This window comes from Symphodus melops (genome assembly GCF_947650265.1).
Source record: "Symphodus melops genome assembly, chromosome: 13".
Classification (NCBI taxonomy): domain Eukaryota; kingdom Metazoa; phylum Chordata; class Actinopteri; order Labriformes; family Labridae; genus Symphodus; species Symphodus melops.
This window is the reverse complement of record NC_136703.1, coordinates 12,053,989-12,075,114: the sequence shown is the minus strand read 5'-3', so window position 1 is coordinate 12,075,114 and position 21,126 is coordinate 12,053,989. Positions and strand designations below refer to the sequence as shown.

Below are 21,126 nucleotides of genomic sequence, written 5' to 3'. Positions count from 1 at the left end.
TGACATGCCTGGATGAAATTCTGTGATTTATAAATAACCTGAGTTTGGCATTTCTAGGTTAGAGGACATTACTTTTGTTGTTAGTGCTTAGTTAGTAGTTAAACTGGTTTCTTTTCAGCAATTGTGCAAAACATGTTCAGACGTGATTGTGAATTATAACAAGAAATGCAACTGGTGAATTTGAAACTTTGGTTGTTTACATGTAAATTTATTTGACGAAACTGTGTCGTCCGAAAATACCTCAGGCACAAGATGAAAAGTTACGGAGACACATCTTGATCTTCCTCTCTTATTGTCTCTTCTACAGAGATGAACAGACACCACTACTCCCTCTACGTCCACAACTGCAGGCTGATCCTTCTCCTGCGTCAGGATCCATCTGAGGCTGAGAACTACAAACCAGCCGAGTTTCACTGGAAACTGGACCAGGTCAGCTGCTTCTGCAACCATTCGCTCTGTTCAGGCTTCGAGAATGATCAACAGTCACTCTTCATTTGAACTCCTACCTCTGTTGTGTTCTTCACAGGCGTGTGACAAAGAGTGGCATCACTATGTGCTGAATGTGGAGTTCCCCACCGTGTCTCTGTTTGTTGACGGGACTACATTTGAGCCCTTCCTGGTTACAGAGGACTATCCGCTGCACGCCTCAAAGATCGAAACCCAGCTCACCATCGGTGCCTGCTGGCAAGGTACGCTCGACAGAAAAGATCTTTGTGGAACGCTGTAAAATCAAACACGTTATCATTTTCTTGTGTGACCAAATGTGTACATTTACAATCAATGCTGAAGTAGAGCTACATTATAAAGAGGCTGATCCTCTCCTACATGCTCTCAGACTTTTTTGTGGCTTCATTATTCAGAAGATTATTTGATAGTACCTTATGAATATTACTTGTTGAGAGCACGTCCTAAATTCGCTCTTTACATAGATTGTCAGTCAATGCTCCTCTTTTGTAGCGTCTGAATCTCTACTGCAGATCCTCAACTTTCGTCCCTGTCTCTCCCTGCTCTCTTGTTTCTGTCCTTTACAGACAACTCAGGACATGACAATGACACTGAGTCAGTCTCTGAGCCCGCTTCAGGTTGCTTAAATCTTTCCCTTGCTCCTCAAATATGTCCACTTGTCCGCAAATGTCCCACCACCCTAACTGCATCCTCATGCTTTTTTTTTTTTTTACTACAGTAGAAGGATATTAATTTAATTTATGAAAATGTAAAAGTTAAAGATTTTTTTCCCCCATCAATCATTGAAGCATGATGAAGTGTGAATGAGCCTGAAGTGATTTAAATTCTTTCTGTATTTTAATTTATTATTTATTTAAATGCTGTTCCCACTGCAGCAGCAAGGCCGTTTTTTTTCTTGTTTTTTTTTTTCCACAACATCCTGATTCACAAACAAAACAGAAATAGACATTTAATGAGCACAACACTGAGACCTGGCTGCAGAATTTTAGCCCTGATTTTTGTCTCTTCTTTCAGAGCATGACCTTGGGGTCAGAATCGGTAGCTCCTTAGTGTCAGATAACACTGCAACAACACACACACACACACTTTAGGTGTGTGTGTGTGTGTGTGTGTGTGTGTGTGTGTGTGTGTGTGTGTGTGTGTGTGTGTGTGTGTGTGTGTGTGTGTGTGTGTGTGTGTGTGTGTGTGTGTGTGTGTGTGTGTGTGTGTGTGTGTGTGTGTGTGTGTGTGTGTGTGTGTGTGTGTGTGTGTGTGTGTGTGTGTGTGTGTGTGTGTGTGTGTGTATGCATGTTTCTTAAAATGGAAGTCCAGGTTTGTGTCTGCCGCTGCAGTGTCCCAGTCTTCTGCTCATTATTGTTTTGCTGCATTGTTTCATCCCTAACAAGGAGGGAACACTGGATTATTCACTTTTATCAAAGACAACACGAGTGGGTTTATTTCACATTTTAAGCTTGATTTTTCTACTTTGAGTTCCATTTTCCCGTTGAACTCCTTTTTACCTCTAAATGAAAGCAGCAGTTCATCCAGTTGATGTCGATGTTGCGTGTGTGTTCGGCGTGTGTAAGCTCATCCATCATCTTTCTGTCTCTCTAAGTTGGCCTCAGCCCGTAAGGACACACACTAACTTGCATGAACACCATCTGCAGCAGCTATGAACATTGTGACAGCATGCTTGAATATTAAAGTCCAGAGTAGTTGAAATGTGTGGAATTTACACTGTAAAAATCTCACTTCTCATTCTTATCTTCTCTCCCCGATCTCTCACCTGACGAACGCAGGAGCCAATGCCAGAATGGCTCAGTTTTTCCGAGGTAACCTCGCTGGACTGATGATCCGCTCGGGCAAGCTGGAGAACAAGAAGGTGATCGACTGTTTGTACACATGCAAGGAAGGACTTGACGTGCAGCTGCCTGAGGAGGTAGCGTCAGCTGTCAAGGTGAGGCAGAGAATGTTTTATAGATGCATAAAAACAGACATCTTGGTCAGGATGGATCTGAGTGCAGTTGTGTCAGAAAGATAGTTACTGGTTCCAAAACCTTCTGAAAAAACCCCCCAGGTATAAACAATAATAGCAGGTGTTTAAATGTACAGTAGATATCAGCTAAAAATTCTGTTTTAGGTTCCCCTTGAAAATAGGTGCATGTGATTATTTGTGACTGTTAAAAGTCTTTGTTGCCACATGATTTACTGATATCTCAGTTTCAACCTGATGGCACACACTTAACACATTTTTTGTTGTTCGCATCCAAAAAATACGCAGTGTGCCTCAAATCACATCTTTACCCTCTGCTGACTCCTCTCAGGTGGAATTCAACCCCAACCAGTCCTCTCTGAGCGTCGAGGGCGATGACATTGATGCCTTAGACAAGGTCATGCAGCACATCTCCTACTTGAACTCCCGCCAGTTCCCCACCCCTGGCATCAGACACCTTCGCATCTCCACCACCGTCAAGTAAGCAGGAAGAGGAAAACAAACACTTCACCACTTGTTTCTTAATTTCCCTGCTCAGTCTCAGTCACGTCATTTCATCGGTCAGCAGCAGCCATTCATTTATGATGCAGCATAACCCCTGCCTTAGAGACGTGCAGAGAGGGTGCATCTTTTATCCTGTTGACTGTAAATATAAGAAGGGATTGTTGAGGTAAAAAAGGAGGTCATGAGTTTTACTGCATTAGCATTACAAAGAGAAGGAGCGTGAAATGTCAGCTCTCTTTGATGTTGATTCTTCTTTCTGCAATGATGGAACCAGTCTACAATGTAAACAGCATACAGATGCATACAGAGAAGAATATATTTAGTTAGTTTTTAGCCAAGTCTATTTTTAAAATGAGTTCCAGTTTGTGTTGCTGACATTGTCAGCAACACAAACATTGTCAGTAACACATTTGTTCTTCTCACATTTACTGCGTGTTCAAGGATTTTTTGGGCAGAGTAAGATCAACGATCATATAAGTTAAGGCAACTTAATGGTTTTTTTGAACATCTTCAGTTATTTGGGGGAAGCATTTAAAAACATTTATAAAGTATGTTTACATTTCTTACATCCCCGTGTTCTTTTAACCAAACCCATTTTCACCACCTCACCGCTTTTAGAAATACTTCTACAAATTCATTTCTTAACCTTACGAACCTCGTTCATTCCCTCTGTCGTTGAATCCCTGCTCATTTAAAGCGGAGTCATTTCTGTCACATTTTAATAAACCAACCTAAATATCTCTCCAGATGCTTCAATGAGGAGGCCTGTGTCTCGGTGCCAGATGCTGAAGGTTACGTGATGGTGCTGCAGCCCGAAGAGCCCAAGATCAGCCTGAGCGGCATCGATCACTTTGCCCGCAGTGCTGCTGAATTCGAGAGCCAGGAAGGCGTGACGCTGTTTCCAGAGCTGCGCATCGTGAGCACCATCACGCGTGAGGTGGAGGCTGACACCGAGTCAGAAGCTGCAGAGGGAGCTGATGATGACCCTACAGGTACAAAAAAACAAAACAAAACAAAACATGTTACAACATGTTTGAAGATTAGCTAACTCATTTCACTTTGTGTGAATGTACAGTTGATAGCTGAACATGTACAGTAGCTGGTGCTGGTTAGGATTACAGCTGCATGGCTAAATGTGAGGCCGAGAGGGAAGAGATTAGTTGTTTACTACTTAAGGGTGGGGTCAGTGACCAGCCGTGCCATCTGTTTGGCTTGCTTATACAAGAAGACATAATAGAGTGCACAAGTTGACACAGATACAGGGTGATACCATGTCCTGTGATGAAAAGCAGGCCATATAGGACTAAAAGGTTTACAGAGATCTGTTGCTGTTACCTTCTTCACCCAGCCCCACCCTCAGCTATTAAGAAATGTGAGCTGGAGCCAGGAGGAGTTTAAATGATGTCAAAAGAAGCAAACTGCCTGTGCATGGGACTTTATATAACATTCATGAGGAAAGGAGAAGACAGGCTGCATCATCTGTCAAATTCAATCCCATGAGATTCTAAGCACATTTTTACTCTTCTTTTTGTAACCAGAGAAAACATACTCTTTAAGAAATAGTTTCTTGAAGCACAGACTTGTGCTGACAAAGTAGCACAACACTGCTCTGTGAACACAGCAGCACTGCAGCTGTTAAAAAGAAACGGTCATTAACACTTGTTACTGTGTGGTTAAGCCGGGGAGTATATCTACAGTGAAGGACGGAGCTGGTCACGATGGGTTGAACCTCTCCTGAACATGTCCAATAATCACACTGTGGTGGTACCAGGATGATCACACGTCTTGTTCTTCATCCTCCTCAAACCCTTCACACTTTTCCCTTCACGTCTCTTCTAAATAAGATATTTGAGATATAATGAAGTAGGGATGTGAAGTTAAAAAGAAGAAATCTAAACGGAGCTCTTTAGCCCGCTCGTGGCCGGATGCTTGAGGCTACATCTGTATGTTCTGCTACCAGCAGAGATCTCTGACCCATCTGGAACTCTGCAAATTTTAAAAAAGGAAACAAATGCATGGAACTTAAACCTCTATCTTTTCTTTCTTTTGTTGACTTGACACTCTTCTTTTTGTCCATCAGTCCAAGAGACAGTGGTGTCAGAAGAGATCATGCACAACCTGGACACGTGTGAGGTGACTGTGGCTGGAGACGAGCTGGATGGGGAGCACGAGAGCCTGGAGCTGGACGTGTCCCAGCTGCAGCAGCATGGCCTGGAAATGAGCTCGTCTAACCTGGGCCTCGTCGTGACGGGTACAAACAACCGAGCTGTGTGATTCAAAATGTTGTGGGGGCTTTCTTGCCTTGAAAATTTTATAATGTACAAAAGAGTGCTCGGCAGAAAAATCATCAAAACTGAGTGCAGGTTTGAATTCTGTTTTATACTGATGACTCACATTAACAAGTACAATCATGGAATCACACTTTATAATGACATGTAAACATTTCTATATCATGTTAAAGCCGTACAATTTTAAAAAAAAGAAGCTATTTTACAGTATTACTGTTATCCTCTTATATGTAGAGCTTTCCTTAACACCATGATCTCCTCTTTGTGATCCAGGTGTCAACACAATGGCCAACTATGAGCAGGTCCTGCATCTGATCCGTTACAAGAACTGGCATACTGAGGCTCTCTTTGACAGGAAATTCAAACTGGTCTGTTCTGAACTCAACGGCCGTTACATCAGTAACGACTTCAAGGTCGAGGTATGGCTGAGCACTCGCCACATAACAGAGCAGAGCAGGTCACATGCTCCCTGACAATACTTAGGCTACGCAATATAGTGGAGAATGTGTTGACGACAAGTTGTGACCATATCCATTCTGTTTTTGTTTTTTATAGGTAAATGTAATCCATACAGCCAATCCGGTGGAGCACGCCAACAACGCCATGGTGCAGCCCAACTTCATTAACCCTGTGCATCACGCCTCTGTAGATCTATCTGGTCATAACCTGGTCAATGCTCACCAAGCCTCAGGTACGGCAACATGAGAGCCTGACATGTGGAACGTAGAAAGACAGCACTGAGAAAGACCTTCATGTAAAAGATATCTCTCTTTGACGTTTACATTTAAATATACTAAATCATAAACTGCGTATTTGAATCAAACTGCTGTAGAATAAAATACCAGGCCTCCAATATGGAGGGCAATACCAGGGATGGATTACATTTTATTAACCAGAAGTAGGGCACGTATCACACACTGGTTGTTTGCCCATTTTGTTTAATGGCACAAGTTAAGGGATTACTCTTGAGTGCTGTCTGTGACATCTGTAAAGCCTGTGGTCTGAGCAAAACCTTTTATTTCCCAGCTTCAGTAGTAATCCTACAGGCTGTCAGGCTCAATAAGCCTGTCACCACATTACCTCTCCTACTAATATGGGACAAAGTGAAGCATGTTGGCAGTAGACAAACTTTTTAAAGAAAGACACACGCCTGGAGCTGCCCAAAGAATTCATCTGCAGTTTACTAAGGATCTGTTATCATCAGCTCTGGCACACAGAAAATTCATGCAGTAGAAAGTTTCGCCCTCGCGAAATAGAAGCTGTGTGTCTGGACATAGAGCTGCAACGTTTTTGTCACAATGTGCTCCTGTGAAAACTGAACATTGCACATCTGATCTGTCAATTTCGTGTTGCATGTTTTGCCTCCTCACAGTGGTTCCCAGTGCCGCCACCATTGTCATCGTGGTGTGCGTCAGCTTCCTGGTGTTTATGATCATTCTGGGCGTGTTCCGCATCCGCGCCGCACACCAGCGCACCATGAGAGACCAGGAGAACGGCAAGGAGAACGAGATGGACTGGGATGACTCGGCACTCACCATCACCGTCAACCCCATGGAGGTAGAAACACACCCAGCACTTTATTTTTCTGGAGGGCAATATAAGTGAACATTTGGTGATAAACCAGTGAATAGATCTAGTAGATCTAGTGAATAGTCTATTCAGTCAGATTCTAGCTTCACTACAAAATGTGGCTTTGTTGCAGGCCAGAGAACTTAACACATGCTCATGCGTTCTTTGTGATGTTGCAACTGTGGCCTAGTTTGTTTGAAGACAGTTATCATGTGATGCCTCGCCAAGTTAAAAAAACACACACACACACACACACACACACACACACACACACACACACACACACACACACACACACACACATCAATATCTTCTATCAATATAAGGATAAGTTAGCTTCCAGTTTGTCTCATGGACAACTAATGAGAACATCTTTGGTGCTTTATTCATGAAAACAGCACTGAGTCAAAGTGACATTTTCTCATTAATTAGTTAGCTTTCTGGCAGGATAAAAATATATTTACAGTGGGTTCATGCCTTGTTGAGATATGGTCTGGAGTTGCAGTTAATGTATGTTATGTTTTTACAGTAGAGTTGCAGTTAATGTGCAGTTAATGTATGTTATGTTTTTACTTTGCTCATAGCAGCTAAAGATCAGAAGTAGAACAAAACTAGTTTATTTACTAACAAGTGAAGAGCCTCAGTATTTTTGGAATTATTTGCCTAAAGAACATGAGAAGCTGATTAATAGGACGTGTATTTTATTTGAATCAAAGTTACTGAGAATTACATTAGTAAGATTTAGTGAGTACAGTTTAGTCTCAAAATGTATAAATCAGTGTCTAATAAAGGGACTTGTCTCATACACAGACGTACGAGGACCAGCACAGCAGTGAAGAGGAGGAGGAAGAGGAGGAGGAGAGCGAGGACGGAGAGGAGGAAGATGACATCACGAGTGCTGAGTCAGAGAGCAGCGAAGACGAGGAGGGCGGGGAGCCAGAGGACCAGCAAGGGGCCAGCAGACAGCAGCAGCTGGAGTGGGACGATTCCACCCTCACCTACTAGAACAACACACACACACACACACACACACACACACACACACACACACACACACACACACACACACACACACACACACACAACAGTTAACACAAGCACAGACACACATCACCAAATCTCACTCCCTGCTCTGCACACACTTCAGCCCCGTACAGCTACATGTCCAAGGAGCCATGATGTATAAAAAAAAAGTTAAAAACACAAAAGAAAAATTCCCTTCAGCGTATATATGGTCGAGGCTTTCCTGTCGTTACCTTAGTGGTGGTACTCAGTGTAGTGTAGACATCACCGGATTGCTAATTTTTACTGTTTGTTTTTTTATTTATTATATTTTAATTCCCGGAAATCTTGGCCTACATTTGTTTGGAAGTGTGTGAGGAAGACAACCCTGCACTTTTTGTTTTCTCTCAGACATAAGGCTCTCAAATAGAGAATTTCTTTTCGGATGTAAATTCTTTGCTTAATGTTTTTAGAATCGTTTGCCGCTAAAGTCGTATATAGCTATGACTTGAGTTTCTTGACTTGTTGTCCTCAGTAAACAACGCTTTTAACGAATAGACTGCATTTTCCCTATTTTTTTTATTTTTTTTGTCCTTTGTGTTTTTCTAGTGCATGAGGATATTTGAGAAGTCATATATGTAGAGAAATAAATTGCTTTTTAAAGATTTTGTAAATATAAAGAAACCATGTAATTAGTCAATGTGTTAGTGAAGGCCTACTCAAACGGGGTCCAGTATCTAAAATGACGCAGTACGTAATGTAGAATATTTGTGTTACAAAAGGCTGTAGCATGTCGCTCAATTTCTGCAAAAGCATTACCATCATGCTTGTACAAAAAAATGTCTGCTTCATGAAGAGAAACCCAGGACATTTAAGAGGTTTTCATGACAAATCAATTTCCGTTTTGTCTTTTTCTTTATCAGAAAGAAGGACAATCCTTCTTTTCCTTTCTCATAGGCAGGATTGGATGGTGTCATCTTCATACATGCTTTGCTTTGCTTGCACAGGTGTCGGTGTATTTCATTCCCAATAGATCTCAGTGTTGTACAGAAGGGATTTCCCTTTTCTTTTTTTTGTTCAGGGTAATCATACATGCTAATGTACAAACCAACATTTGGAGTGGAACGATGCAACCCCAGGCCAGCAGGTACTGTAGTGCCATTGATCTGGAAGTATGGGTACTAACATTTCTGCCAGTGTGTTTGGACAAGTAGAGAGATTTCCTCAGCAGTGTTTAGAGCTTTTTGACAGTTTCCCAGTCCTGCTGTGCTGACAGAAGTAGGATGGAGGGGGGGAAAAAGACCCTTCAGACTTCTGAAAGAGCAGATTTATGACAGACAGAGCTTTAGAGGAGCTTACTGGAGCCTTTAGCGTTTGTTTAGTGGGAGAGAGGAGAAATGAAAGTACTTTTCAGGATTGCTTGATTGCAAACTAATTTACGTGGCACAGCTATTTAATCTGAAACAATAAATCACATAAAAGATTCATTTAAAAACTGGTTTCCTATCGTAAAATAAGCACCATCTTTACTATAATTCAAGGAATTACATTTAAATGTATGACTGCTTCGTTAACAATAGGAAATCACATCAAAAAAGAATCTTGTGGATATCTTCAAATGAATTATTTTTTGCAGTAGACCACTAGATTTTATTGTACAAGGAACTGTACTGTAGAGTTGTTTTCAAGATATTTGTTTACATGTGGTAAACGGATTTTCTTCTGGTAATAGTATCAAGCTTATACAATTGATTGGGAAAATGTGTCCGACCTCTCAGACTCTGTTGTATATATCTTTCACAACACCAGATACTAATGTACCTGCACACTTAACTGTTCAGTGTTTGTGTCTTGTATTTTCTTTGGGTACCGAGTAAATAAAAACAACTCCCAAACCTGCACAGTGAAAGCAGATCAGATTTGGGGCTTTGAAGTGAACAGAATGTGGCATTATCAGGAGTAGTAATGTTGGTGTTGCGAGTCTTTATTTTTGCATGCAAATTTGTTTTCAGAGGCCAAATGGATTTGAATTTAACAAAGACTATTTCTTTTGAGGGTATGAGTCTGACAGTTGGTTGCTTTAGCTTAAATTAATTTATGTTTTTTGGGGGGTTTCTGGGCTGCAAAGTGAGTAGTTAAGTCTCCCCTCCATGATGACTTGGACTTGTTAACAGAGGGCCACGTCTGAACAGGCTGAGATGGGAGTGCCTTTTTCCGATCATAGCGCAATTAGCAGGTCTAACAAAAACACTCATTTGTGCGCTTTTATTTGTGGAATTTTTTTATTTTTTATTTGTTTAAAGCTAGAGGTGGGGATTTACCTTTTTTTCAGTTTTAACAACACTCCACATTACAAATGAAAAAAGGTTTTACATAGATGTCTTGTGTCCATGTTGATGTTTAGAGGAACTAGATCCATATTGTATCTTCTATATTGTACTAAATCATTGATGGAATCCACCTTTAAAAAGATGTACAGTACATTATAAAATTGCTTTGGCAGCATACATTGGTATACTGTTAATTCACCTATTTGTGTATAGTGGAAGGTAATTTTGAACAGTGTCCTATTGCCTGAGTTGTTGAGAAATGATTTTGAGGGCAGCATGAAATTCACATGAACCAGAGAATACAAAGCCTGTCAACTTGAAAGTTTCAATATGTCAAACACTTGATGTCCACATTTCATCTACAACTTAATAATACAATATCATGGGTCACTGCTATGTGCACATTGAATCTTCAATCAAGTCTCTTCACAGTGACTCCACCACCTCCAGTTTTCGGAGTGTAAAGCTTTCTGATCGGCCCCTAAGCTAAGTGTAAGTTGGTTGAATTGAATGTCACTGCCTAACAACCTGAAATGCAGCCATATGGTAATAACACTTATGATGTAAAGGGGGCGTTACCTTTGCATGAGCCACAAGTTTTTGTTCAGTCCATGTGGGCTTGTTAGACTGGAGTGAGAAAGGAGGCACGATACACTGCTGATTCTCAGATTGTCTGTGTCACATGTCCAGATATTTTTCTTTTCCCTGTTTTATTTTCATTTTAAAATTTGCTCAAAACGGAAGGTAACAATGTTTTTCTGAACGATTGAATGTTTCCTTTCTGCTTGTTGGAGCTGCTCTCACTTTTCTAACAATTTAAAGGCAAATTGTAGTGAAGTTGATGCTTGCTCATAAACAAAATAAAGGATGAGATGGGGTATAGTTTTTGTGGACTCTTGTTTTCTTTCAACGTCACATATAAACAAAAGTACTTCAAGTGAATTATAAGACATGAGGCAGCTTTAATATCAAAACAGAATAAACACAGTGGCCACTTTACAAGGACATTAAAATTAAAGGTGACCAAACCAGAGTAAAATACATAAAGCTAGAAGTCATACATGTAGATGGTGTTGTTGAAGGAGTTGAAATTGGAGTAAGAGTGCCCTCTGGTGGTGAGAAAAATGTGCAAAAGTCAAAACATGGTATAACAAATAACTTAAACACGATTTAATTCCTTTCAAAGTTAGAAAAAGCAGCTTAAAGCCTCTTTAGGTATAGATCCTGCTGTAAACACTGACATTGAGATCAAAATGTTTTGAACTTATCACAGTTTTAGAAAAAAAAAAGGAAATTCATTTTGTGAATAAATATCCATCTATAAGCACAAACTGCTTGATTATCAATGATTACATAAACGATTTTCTTTAAAAGTATATAGAAAAAAGAAACTTTCTAATTAAAGGGGTAGATATATTGTACTCTACTGTTTGATGAACATACTCTACCCTTCACTATATTCTTTTAGTTAAAGCTTTGGCACTCTGGGGGGCTTTTTTTTTTTTTAAGTAGGTTAGTTGTGTTTGACCTTCCCCCTGGCTTGTTGCCAAATTGTACTGTACAATACATATAAAAATGTGCATTCTGTGTACAACTTGACAGAATAGGGTTACTAATAAAAGGTCATGATTCTCTGCTATTTTATTAAAATCCCCACAGAATATCAAAGCGAATAAAAAAAAAAAAAAAAGACATCTTTAAACATTTTCAATACTAAAAAAAACCAAAACATTTACTATTCTTTCAAGAAAAATGAACCCAGCATTCTAAGAAGTAAAAGCACAGCACGGACCACAAGTGACATTTTTCTCTTTAACTGCTTGGCCTATTCTTCACATTCGTGTACAAACCTTCACATTCAACAAATGAAAAGCTTGTACCGGTAATACAATCAACATTTATCTGGACGAATAAAAGACATTTACAGAATCTAAGGGTTGTAAAACAATACTGCTTAAAAGTGTTAGGATATCCAGAAACACCTAGAAGTGCACTCATGGTTTACAAAACTTACTGATCAATTGGCACAGATCTGTATTGATGATGACAACAGGTTAATATTACACTTTTAAATTGACTATGCCTTTGTTTTTACTCCAGAGCTAGCTAAGGCCATTATTTTGTCTTCAGAGCCTGAAAGAGAAAAGAAATCATGAATATGAACGTTCATGCAAAAACTAACAATGAAAAGAACATTTCAGAGAGATCACAAGAATATTCTCACCTGAGCTTGCGGTTACTTTTTCAAACTGGCTCAGAGTTGCTGTTGCATTCTCTGTGAGAAAAGTCTCATCCTCTGAAGTGAGCTGCCAAACCAGCCAGAAGTAAAATGATAAGATGTTAACTATGTGACACTTTCATAAGAAGTGAGATGTAGGCCTGTTGTAGAATCTACAATGCCATCATGGTGATAATTACATGACAAAATTACAAGAGCAGCTTTTAAGAAAAAAAAGGGGGAAAAAATCCCATCTCTTCCGAGTGTGATCCCTACCTTCTCTCCAAGTTTTCTCAGGGCTGTGAGGATTTCCATTTTCTGCTGTGTGTACACATGTCTTGATAGTTTCCCAACTATGACATCACGATCCATCTGTGAAAAATGTCACATGAAAGTTTCAGGCCAACTCAATGAACAATACATAGTGAAGTCAGATTACACACATACTCAACACTTCTGCAAATATATCAACAACAAGGCAGTGCAAACCTCTGCTAGTCTGGTCCTCAGCTGTCCAGGCTGCTTCTTTGCAAACAGTCGAATCACCTCTGGGGTTTTGAAGGCCTGGCTGATGGCAGCCTGGATTGCCTGATGAAGACAGAAACATTGCAAACGTCAGCACTTCTTTTTTAACTTCTTTTTTTTTTTACTATAACCTAAAAATATACAGTAGGTGAATCGGCCATACCAGCTGCATCCCACTGAGTTCATCCACAAGTGTCATATCTCCTGTCATGATCTTCTTCAAAGAGTCGTTGAATTCACTCAACTGTTCTAATGTTTCTTTCTTTGTCTCCTCGTACTCTTCCTCATCCAGGTCTTCCCTGAAATAAACACAGAAAGGATGAGGAACTAACAGCTACAGAAAACAAATTAGAAGTAATACAATTAATTTACAAGAATCTACAGCCCTTTCATAACTGATAAATGTAATGTACAGGTTTTTATTTTATTTGTGACTGATATTGCACCTGCATTCCTCCAGATCCTGAAGCTGCTGCATAAGTCTGTCAAGTTGCTCTTCCATGTTTTGCTTCAGTTTTCCAGTTTCCGATTTCCCTCTTGAAGCCATCTTTAATAACACGTGTATTTCAAACCTTTTGGAAATGCAAGACAGAATAAAACAGGCGACGAATATAAGTCTTCATGGTACTTTTTGGCTCACAAATGAGTTTCCATTAAGCTAGCATGCTATCGAGACTGCTTCACTGTTTCTCTATAGAGAAGAGTCGCGACTATCTGCTCAAACATGTAAATTACCATCTAGAAACTGTGAATAAAAAGACATAATCTCGGAACTTAAACCTCGTCATATCACTGCAAATGTTGTTTATTAGCGGGCTGCTAGCTACAATGCTAAAACAAAACATCTCACCGGGACTCGCTTTGTAAACAGTTCGTTCAGTGACTTAATATTTGCAGCAGTTGACAATAGTTCACTAAATTCACAGACTGTACTATTAACGTCGAACACTAACTACTTTTAAATTCGGTTGTGAGGTTTAATGTTAGTCGAGGCGTTGGTTGAGGTTGATGTTGTGAATGCAGCCTGTCAGTGTGGGCGCGGCTGTCTTTCTTCCTGGTTGATTCTGACCAATCATATTTCTTGAACGTGATGACGTTGACGAAAAGGACGCTTGTACAGGAAATGATGGCACATTAAAAAGCAACAAAACAGAAGGACGCTGTCCCTGATGCTGGGTGGTGCAATGTCTATTTACAGACAAATTAGAAGATAACACAATAAAGCAATACCAACGTAAGCTTTTAATTCACGTTTTGTCTTCTCGAGCACGTTTATGACTTAACTATCAAGCCTGCCTTGTTTAGTTTCAGAGCTAACGTAACCTAGGGTTTAATTTATAAACATTATAATTTAATCTTGCACTGACCTTTATTAAAGTTATCAACCACTGTTGATACGTTTTTAAATACTGTCACTGTCATTCATTGTCCCATAACAGTCTTAGAGCGAGCGGTATTTTCAGATATGAATCTGTTAAAAGAAGAAATCTTTATAATCTTTATTGTCTCCACAGTATTTGAGGTTACAGCTTGAATCCCAGTTTGAGGCATGGAGGGCCGGCCTTTAACCCAGGTGGTCCTGCTGTCCTGTGGGTCCTTCAACCCGATCACCAACATGCACCTAAGGATGTTTGAACTCGCTCGAGATCATCTGGCAGACACAGGTTGTTGTTGAGTGAAATGAGACTTAAAATCGAATACATATTCCTCTCTTTGTATTCCCTCCAACGAAGACACATTAGTCATGTGTTTACACTTTATTTACTTTGCTTTGGAAATGATCATCTCTCAAACTGACACATCTGCGGTGAATGTATTTTGATTGTGTCTGCTGAGTAATGTATTCCTGAGATATCTGTAGTCTCATGTGTAGTAAATCCCTGTCATTTGAGAAAATTATTTCTATCAAGTATATAATTCTGACATCAATGGAATAAATAGCACTCAGGATCCATGGCTGAAATAGATTATCTATGTGAAAAAGCATCTATTACTTGCTCTTTTAGTACTACAAGTATATGTACTCACCATGTTATAGAGTGCCCCTCATCAATGTATTTATGTGTTACATACTTTATATAACATTATGAGAGCATTGTGTCTAATACATGCATGTCTTTTTTATATAGCTGTTGGTCAAGTCTGAACATTGGTTAGTCCGTTCAGTTAAATTTCCTCATACTTCTGTGTTTTATTGCAATCTGTAAAACCACTATGTAGTGGAGTAGCTCTACTTTGTTTCCCCTAATGAAAAGCAGAACCATGCTTATTTGGTCATTGGTGGATTATGTTTGGTCTTTGTAAATAATATCTCAAAAAGGTCCAGATCTGCTCGATGTGCAAAGTATCATGAGATAACAATTAGCTGTCTGTGCTTTTCTAAGTCACGATTGATTTATAAATTGATTAAAACATCTGTTCACAACACTTCTTTGATGTCTAAGGTCAGTACAGGGTGGTGAAAGGCATCATCTCGCCTGTGGGGGATGGCTATAAGAAGAAGGGTTTGATTGAGGCCAGCCACCGACTGGAGATGGCCCGATTGGCTACAAAGGACTCTGACTGGATCACTGTAGATGCCTGGGAGTGTTTGCAGCCAGAGTGGGTGGAGACATGTAAAGTTGTTCGGTGAGCTCATCATTCTTATGTGTTGTAAATGACACAGCCTGTGCTGTCTAAAACTGAAAGGAAATCTACCAAAGAAGCAAACGGCATATCTAACAGATCTTCCAGTACTTCTTTGTTCACCACTTTTGTCTTTTCCTTTAATTCTTCTCCCATCAAACACGTTAGGAAACTTCCTCATCACATCTTTTAACATAGCCACAGAGGGTGGTCAAGAATCTCAGATTATTTATTTACTATTATATAAGATAACCGTTTAATATTTGATTTGCTGCCTCAGTGGAGGTAATGAAAGTTGGCATGAAGTTGAAACAAGTGTTAAGAAATGTGATATTACTCATAGGTCATCTCAATGAATCTTGCACTCTTATCACCTGAACTGATCAAACAAACATTACATTTATAATGTACAGTTATATTAACAATCAAAAAGTCCTTTATGTAACACGAGATTTCCCTTCATTCAATAGCCTTTTATGTGTCACTCACAAAGCTTTCTATCATTGGATGGTAGGGAATGTTATCATTATATTTTGTAAAGGGAAATGTAATATTCTAAAAAATCTTAATCCATAATGGATTGTGTTTAAATTGAAGGTCAGATATTGTGGATTTATTGCTCATTGTTGCAGGTTACATGAGAACTTTATTTATATGTTCTCTTACAAACTCTATTCCCGAGCTTTTTTCTGTCACTTTACAATTTCTGTGTCTGAATCCGTCAAGTTTCTTAAACCGCTAAAGTAAATATTTTTGTAATGTATTGTATAATGTATCATTGGCAATACTTTTGACTTTTTTTCTGCTACAATGTGGCAAGACAGTTCTTGATTATAAAAAGTGAATCCATGTCTTATTATTATTCATCTGAATTATTCAGATGATTGAAAGTAAAGTATCAAAGGGAAAGATCCGTCAGAAAATGGCTTTTTAATGTTTCAGTATTGAAACTGCATTTTAATATAGTAATCATAATAATAAACCAATAGCACCTTTCTGAAACAAGGTTTACAAAGTGCTTTACAGGATAAAATAACAGAGTCATAAGTGTTAATCATAGGACAGAATTGCTATCAATAAAAACCATACTAAAACAGTAAGACAAGATAATAATAAAAACAGATGGAGTGGGAGGATAAAAACAAAGGATGATTGGAAGGTTAGCATATAAAGGTGCGTTTTAAGAATTTGTAGATAACTGGGAAGCATAGCTTTTACCTTTTCAATTTAAGTTAACACAACAAAAACAATAACGATGTTAAAATGGGATTTCTTTGATGCTGATGGTTAATGAACCAGAAAATGTTTTGACATTGCAGAATTTTCACCGAGACCACACAGGAAACTATAAATAAAGGATAATGATTAGCCAAACATACTTTTGAATTTTGATGAAAACAATCTTTTTTTAGATGATACATAAGACAAATTACATCCCAAAAAGATTAAGACTTAAGACTGTTTGATTGTTTCAAAATTTTAATGGAAATAATATTTTATGTATACTAAACTCTCTGCAAACTTCTTTTGTGATTACTTTTTTTTCTGAATCCACTCAGGCATCACTATGACAACCTGCTGGCAGCAGAGCAGAACATCGATGAGGTGGACACAGTCAAATACACAAAAAAGAGACGTGTAGAAGAGAATCATTTCGAGGCTTCATCTAGTCGCAGAGGTAAGACTAGTTTAAATATTTTCGATCATGTCACCGAAGTATTCTGTTCTTGGCTCTCTTTTCATCTCCTCCCTTTTTGAATTTCTGATTGCTGTCAACCTGCCTGAACCTGCTCCCACTGCATTTAAAGTAAGCTGTACTCAGCTCAACTCATAATAGGAGACAACGGTTAAAGGGTGCAGTGTTGATTTAGGTTTTGGCTTACACCCAATCACACTATCCTACCTACTAAAAGGCATCAGACAGGTTAGGTGTAAGATGAAAAGATGGGAGTCTCCTTGACAAAGACACTTAAAAAAAATGTATTCATACAAAAGCTTTAATGAATGTATAGTCCAGATTTGTTTGTATATCTTCTGTACAGTAAATAAATACAAAAGACATTAGTTTAGTTTCATTCTTTTCTTCATACTCAGACAGCCCACAGCTGATGTTGCTCTGTGGGGCGGATGTCCTGGAGTCCTTTGGCGTCCCCAATCTGTGGAAGCAGGAGGACATCACTGAGATGGTTGGCCGTTACGGTTTGGTTTGCATCACCCGAAACAGTAATGACCCCCACAAGTTCATCCACCAATCAGACACGCTGTGGAAGTATCGCAAGAACATCCATGTGGTCCGAGAGTGGGTGACCAATGAGATCTCAGCCACTCACATTCGTCGGGCATTGCGGCGAGGCCGAAGTGTCAGGTACCTGCTTCCGGACAAAGTTGTTCGCTACATACAAGAGAATGACCTCTACAGTGCTGAAAGTGAGCAAAAAAATGCAGACGTGGTTCTAGCTCCCCTTCAGAGATACACGGGTACCTCATCAAGCAATTAGTGCTCTGAGTTTACAATGAATTGTCATTTATACACATTTGTGTTTTTTGAGCTTCCACCAGTGCCTACCAAGCTCAGTTGTTATTTTTTTCCAATGGGCTTGTTGTTTTTTAAGAATATTAAGCTGCATAGACAATAGATAAAATCAATGAGTAACACTATGACCTGCTTTATTTTTAACTTGTGTGTCTGAAGAAGTACAACAGTCCTATACAAAAACTGAACAACAGTTTAGTCAGTTTGCAGGTCATCTTAATGTTGTAGCTCACAATAAACCTAGTGTGTAAACTAGATACTAACAAGTTAATTTCAAACAGCCAGCAAACCTTAAGAACAATCTGAAGAACTTTGTTTTAAGAACACATTGATTTGAATAGTTTAAATTGCTTTATTGAGTTTTCTTCCCCTTTGCTACGTTTAGCACAATTTCCCCATTCACTCTCAGGGAGAAGAAGGACATTTGCATCAAATATTTGTACTCTGCTGTGGATTTGAAAGTGTAGGTTTGATCTGTATTGACAGGAAACTAAATAAACAATGCTCTTTGTTTTCCACACTTGGATGTTTTCATTGTTTTTGGCATTAACATACAGGTTTAGAGTCCAAGAAGTGTGAAGTTGGCCTCTTTCCTTTTTGATTACAGTGCTGATTGTCAAGCTGTTGGTATCTTTCAGGAAACCACCTCTGATGGAAGAAATAACAAGCGGTAGCTAGGTGAAAGCAATGACATTACATGAATGCTTAACTGATTACATCACATAGTATCAGTTTAGTGCCATCTTATTCTTCATGTCGGTGTGATGGTGTTAAAAGACTTACACTGTATATAGCATTGACATGCAAATGACTTTAAAGTGAAATGAAATTGAAAATAAAGTTCTTCTTTATTCTCATTACATTGAAGTCCTTGTTAATCAAACAGTTATTACATATCTAAGTTATGACATATAAAGTTTTGCTTTGAAAACAGCATTTTTCAGCATCGCATTTTTAACTGCTGAGCTGCTTTGTTTTGAGTTAACATCAGGAGGAGGAAAAAATCCCCCCGTCAGACAACCTTTAGTTCCCTCCACACTGCATTCCACTGTTGCTACAAATGTAACTTTTGATTTCCTCCTTGCACAAAAAGGTGTGCCATATTTAAAAGATCAAATCATGTAGTAAGACACAAGAGAAAATATTAAAATCCAAGCTCACATTCTGATATTTGGAGAATAGTTATATTTTTATTCAAATAGCATGTTAAGAACATGACTTCTTTTATGCATAAAGCCCTAACGTTTAGATTGTTTTCATCATATATGCTGCTCTGTTAATTAAAGTAAGAAAATCACATACAGAAGGACTAAAAATAAACCATGGCAAAGAAAAGCATTTCTCCCAACATTATGCTCCATACATTTCCCTGCTATGATTATGTGTGTTATGTTTATGTTTTTGTCTCTGGTGGAAATGTTGAAAAGTGTTTTAAATGTCTGTGAGCTTTGCTGTGAGACCAGTTGGACTTGTCTGTCTGTCCTACTGGGACTGATTAGGAGCACCTCCCTCAGCCATACATGGACGTAAGGTGACAGTCAATGAGCGAAAGGCACACCTCCTTTACACCTCCAAATGTACCCGAAAACAGCATTGGCTCACAAACTTCTCAGAGCTCTTGTGCCCTCTGGTTTGAGGATTACATCATATTCTCTCATCTCTCTGCAAAAAGAAAGCCATCAAAATGCCAGCCAGCCTTTGTGGTAAATGGGACATGATAAGCAATGTCAACGTTGAGGGCTACATTATGACTTTAGGTAAGTTCTTATCTTACCTTATGTTTTAATCCAAAATTAATTGTATTTACTCTAATTTCTGTTAATACAGCATTTAATTGAAGGGGTTTAAACATGAAATGGGTTTAAACTGAAATATATGGTTTTCATGTGTGCACTGACTATGTTATGCATGTGTTCTTGGTTGCAGCCTGTGCATGATTTTTTCCTTTACATTAAGATTACACATTGTTCGACTATTCCAGATCTCAGTCCTTGGCTGCAAAAGATTGCTCAAAGGCTAAAGCAGGGGAAGGTGATCGAGCACCAGGGGGACCAGTTTATCATCAAAACTACCAGCATCTTCCGCAACTACACTGTCTCCTTCAGAGTAGGACAGGAGTTTGAGGAGTATACCTGTGGAATCGACAACAGACATGTCAAGGTGAGGTTGCATGGCTGATGGCAGGGAATGTTTTTGTGCAAAATGAAAGTTAGTCTGATTCATTTTGTTTCTGATATGATGTAAATTATGTCTTCTCCTCTGCCACCTGTGCAGTCACTGGTGAAATGGGAAGGGAACAAACTGGTCTGTCAACAGATTGGAGAGAAAAAGAACCGAGGCTGGGCTCACTGGATAGAAGAGGACAAGCTACATCTGGTAAATGAATATTAATATGGCCACATTTGTCATGTTTCTCTTCTCCACAATGCACAAAACCCTTATAAGCTCATTGTCAATATCTTTATCCTTTTTTTCCTCAGGAGCTGTATTGTGAGGGGCAAGTCTGCAAGCAGATCTTTAAGAAGAACGTGAATGAGTAAAGGACTACAAACGTTTGTTTAGACGTTACTAAATTAGAAAAGCAAACTACAAGAGAAATATGTAGCATGTTCTCTATGTTGTGTCTTCAAATGTCTGCGCTCTCAAGGTTTGGATTCACACCACTAGATGGCATCATTGCATTACTTTTGTCAGACACTGGTCAACTCTGGTCTTTAGGTCAGTGGTACTTCACACCAGACAATATAAAATGGAACATTAAGTATTATTATTGCATCTGGCCACTGGCTGAACGCCTGGTTCCTTCAATTGTCTGTTTGATAGAAATACTTCATTTTTACATAGATTGGCTTGGGCTGGTCATTCAAGAGTTGTCTGAGTCTAAAAAAGAAAAGGAAAACATCTAATTAATAATGTCATTATAAATATAACCATCGAAGGGCAGTATTTTTGTCATTTATATTTGTGTGTGGATTTTGTATAATAAATGTCCTTTTGAACATATATGAAGTGAATGTGTTTCTTAACTAATTCTTATCCATTTATTCTTTGCACAGTTCAAACATGTTTTCAGATTGGAGTCTCTTACTGGAGCA

The 21,126-nt window shown here is 39.0% G+C and overlaps 4 protein-coding genes across 10 annotated transcripts in view; 3 read left to right on the top strand and 1 right to left on the bottom strand.

Moving 5' to 3' along the window:
• The window catches only part of clstn1 (calsyntenin 1), a 35,254-nt gene extending 24,242 nt beyond the window's left edge, over positions 1–11,012 (top strand). For 2 of the 4 annotated variants that reach the window (XM_079359477.1, XM_079359476.1), the window contains 11 exons: positions 308–429; positions 527–689; positions 1,032–1,082; positions 2,244–2,401; positions 2,769–2,917; positions 3,689–3,933; positions 5,022–5,192; positions 5,503–5,648; positions 5,785–5,920; positions 6,602–6,786; positions 7,609–11,012. In XM_079359477.1, coding sequence (XP_079215603.1) covers positions 308–429; positions 527–689; positions 1,032–1,082; positions 2,244–2,401; positions 2,769–2,917; positions 3,689–3,933; positions 5,022–5,192; positions 5,503–5,648; positions 5,785–5,920; positions 6,602–6,786; positions 7,609–7,803 — 1,721 coding nt within the window. In that variant the 3' untranslated portion in view covers positions 7,804–11,012. The remainder of the gene's footprint in view (positions 1–307; positions 430–526; positions 690–1,031; positions 1,083–2,243; positions 2,402–2,768; positions 2,918–3,688; positions 3,934–5,021; positions 5,193–5,502; positions 5,649–5,784; positions 5,921–6,601; positions 6,787–7,608) is intronic. The other 2 variants (XM_079359479.1, XM_079359478.1) reach the window with 1 other exon arrangement.
• An 837-nt stretch (positions 11,013–11,849) lies between these two features.
• lzic (leucine zipper and CTNNBIP1 domain containing) lies at positions 11,850–13,890 on the bottom strand. Of its 3 annotated transcripts, none has more exons than XM_079359485.1 (7): positions 13,724–13,890; positions 13,320–13,445; positions 13,037–13,172; positions 12,838–12,936; positions 12,625–12,720; positions 12,355–12,436; positions 11,850–12,263 (listed from the first exon to the last, which is right to left on the bottom strand). In XM_079359485.1, the coding sequence occupies exons 2-7, from the start codon at positions 13,418–13,420 to the stop codon at positions 12,208–12,210; spliced, it is 570 nt and encodes a 189-aa protein (XP_079215611.1). In that variant the 5' UTR covers positions 13,421–13,445; positions 13,724–13,890; the 3' UTR covers positions 11,850–12,207. The 3 variants fall into 3 exon arrangements, with proteins under 3 accessions (XP_079215611.1, XP_079215612.1, XP_079215613.1); XM_079359486.1 differs by having other exon boundaries at positions 13,320–13,420; XM_079359487.1 differs by having other exon boundaries at positions 13,807–13,889.
• Positions 13,891–13,999: 109 nt separating this feature from the next.
• Positions 14,000–18,551, top strand: LOC306833874 (nicotinamide/nicotinic acid mononucleotide adenylyltransferase 1-like). The gene is made up of 5 exons (XM_079359483.1): positions 14,000–14,107; positions 14,388–14,537; positions 15,318–15,501; positions 17,058–17,176; positions 17,593–18,551. The coding sequence occupies exons 2-5, from the start codon at positions 14,423–14,425 to the stop codon at positions 17,994–17,996; spliced, it is 822 nt and encodes a 273-aa protein (XP_079215609.1). The 5' UTR covers positions 14,000–14,107; positions 14,388–14,422; the 3' UTR covers positions 17,997–18,551.
• An 872-nt stretch (positions 18,552–19,423) lies between these two features.
• On the top strand, positions 19,424–21,034 carry LOC306833878 (retinoid-binding protein 7-like). Of its 2 annotated transcripts, XM_079359490.1 has the most exons (4): positions 19,424–19,788; positions 20,013–20,191; positions 20,306–20,407; positions 20,512–21,034. In XM_079359490.1, the coding sequence occupies exons 1-4, from the start codon at positions 19,716–19,718 to the stop codon at positions 20,569–20,571; spliced, it is 414 nt and encodes a 137-aa protein (XP_079215616.1). In that variant the 5' UTR covers positions 19,424–19,715; the 3' UTR covers positions 20,572–21,034. The 2 variants fall into 2 exon arrangements, with proteins under 2 accessions (XP_079215616.1, XP_079215615.1); XM_079359489.1 differs by lacking the exon at positions 19,424–19,788 and having other exon boundaries at positions 19,920–20,191.
• The last annotated feature ends 92 nt before the right edge of the window (positions 21,035–21,126 follow it).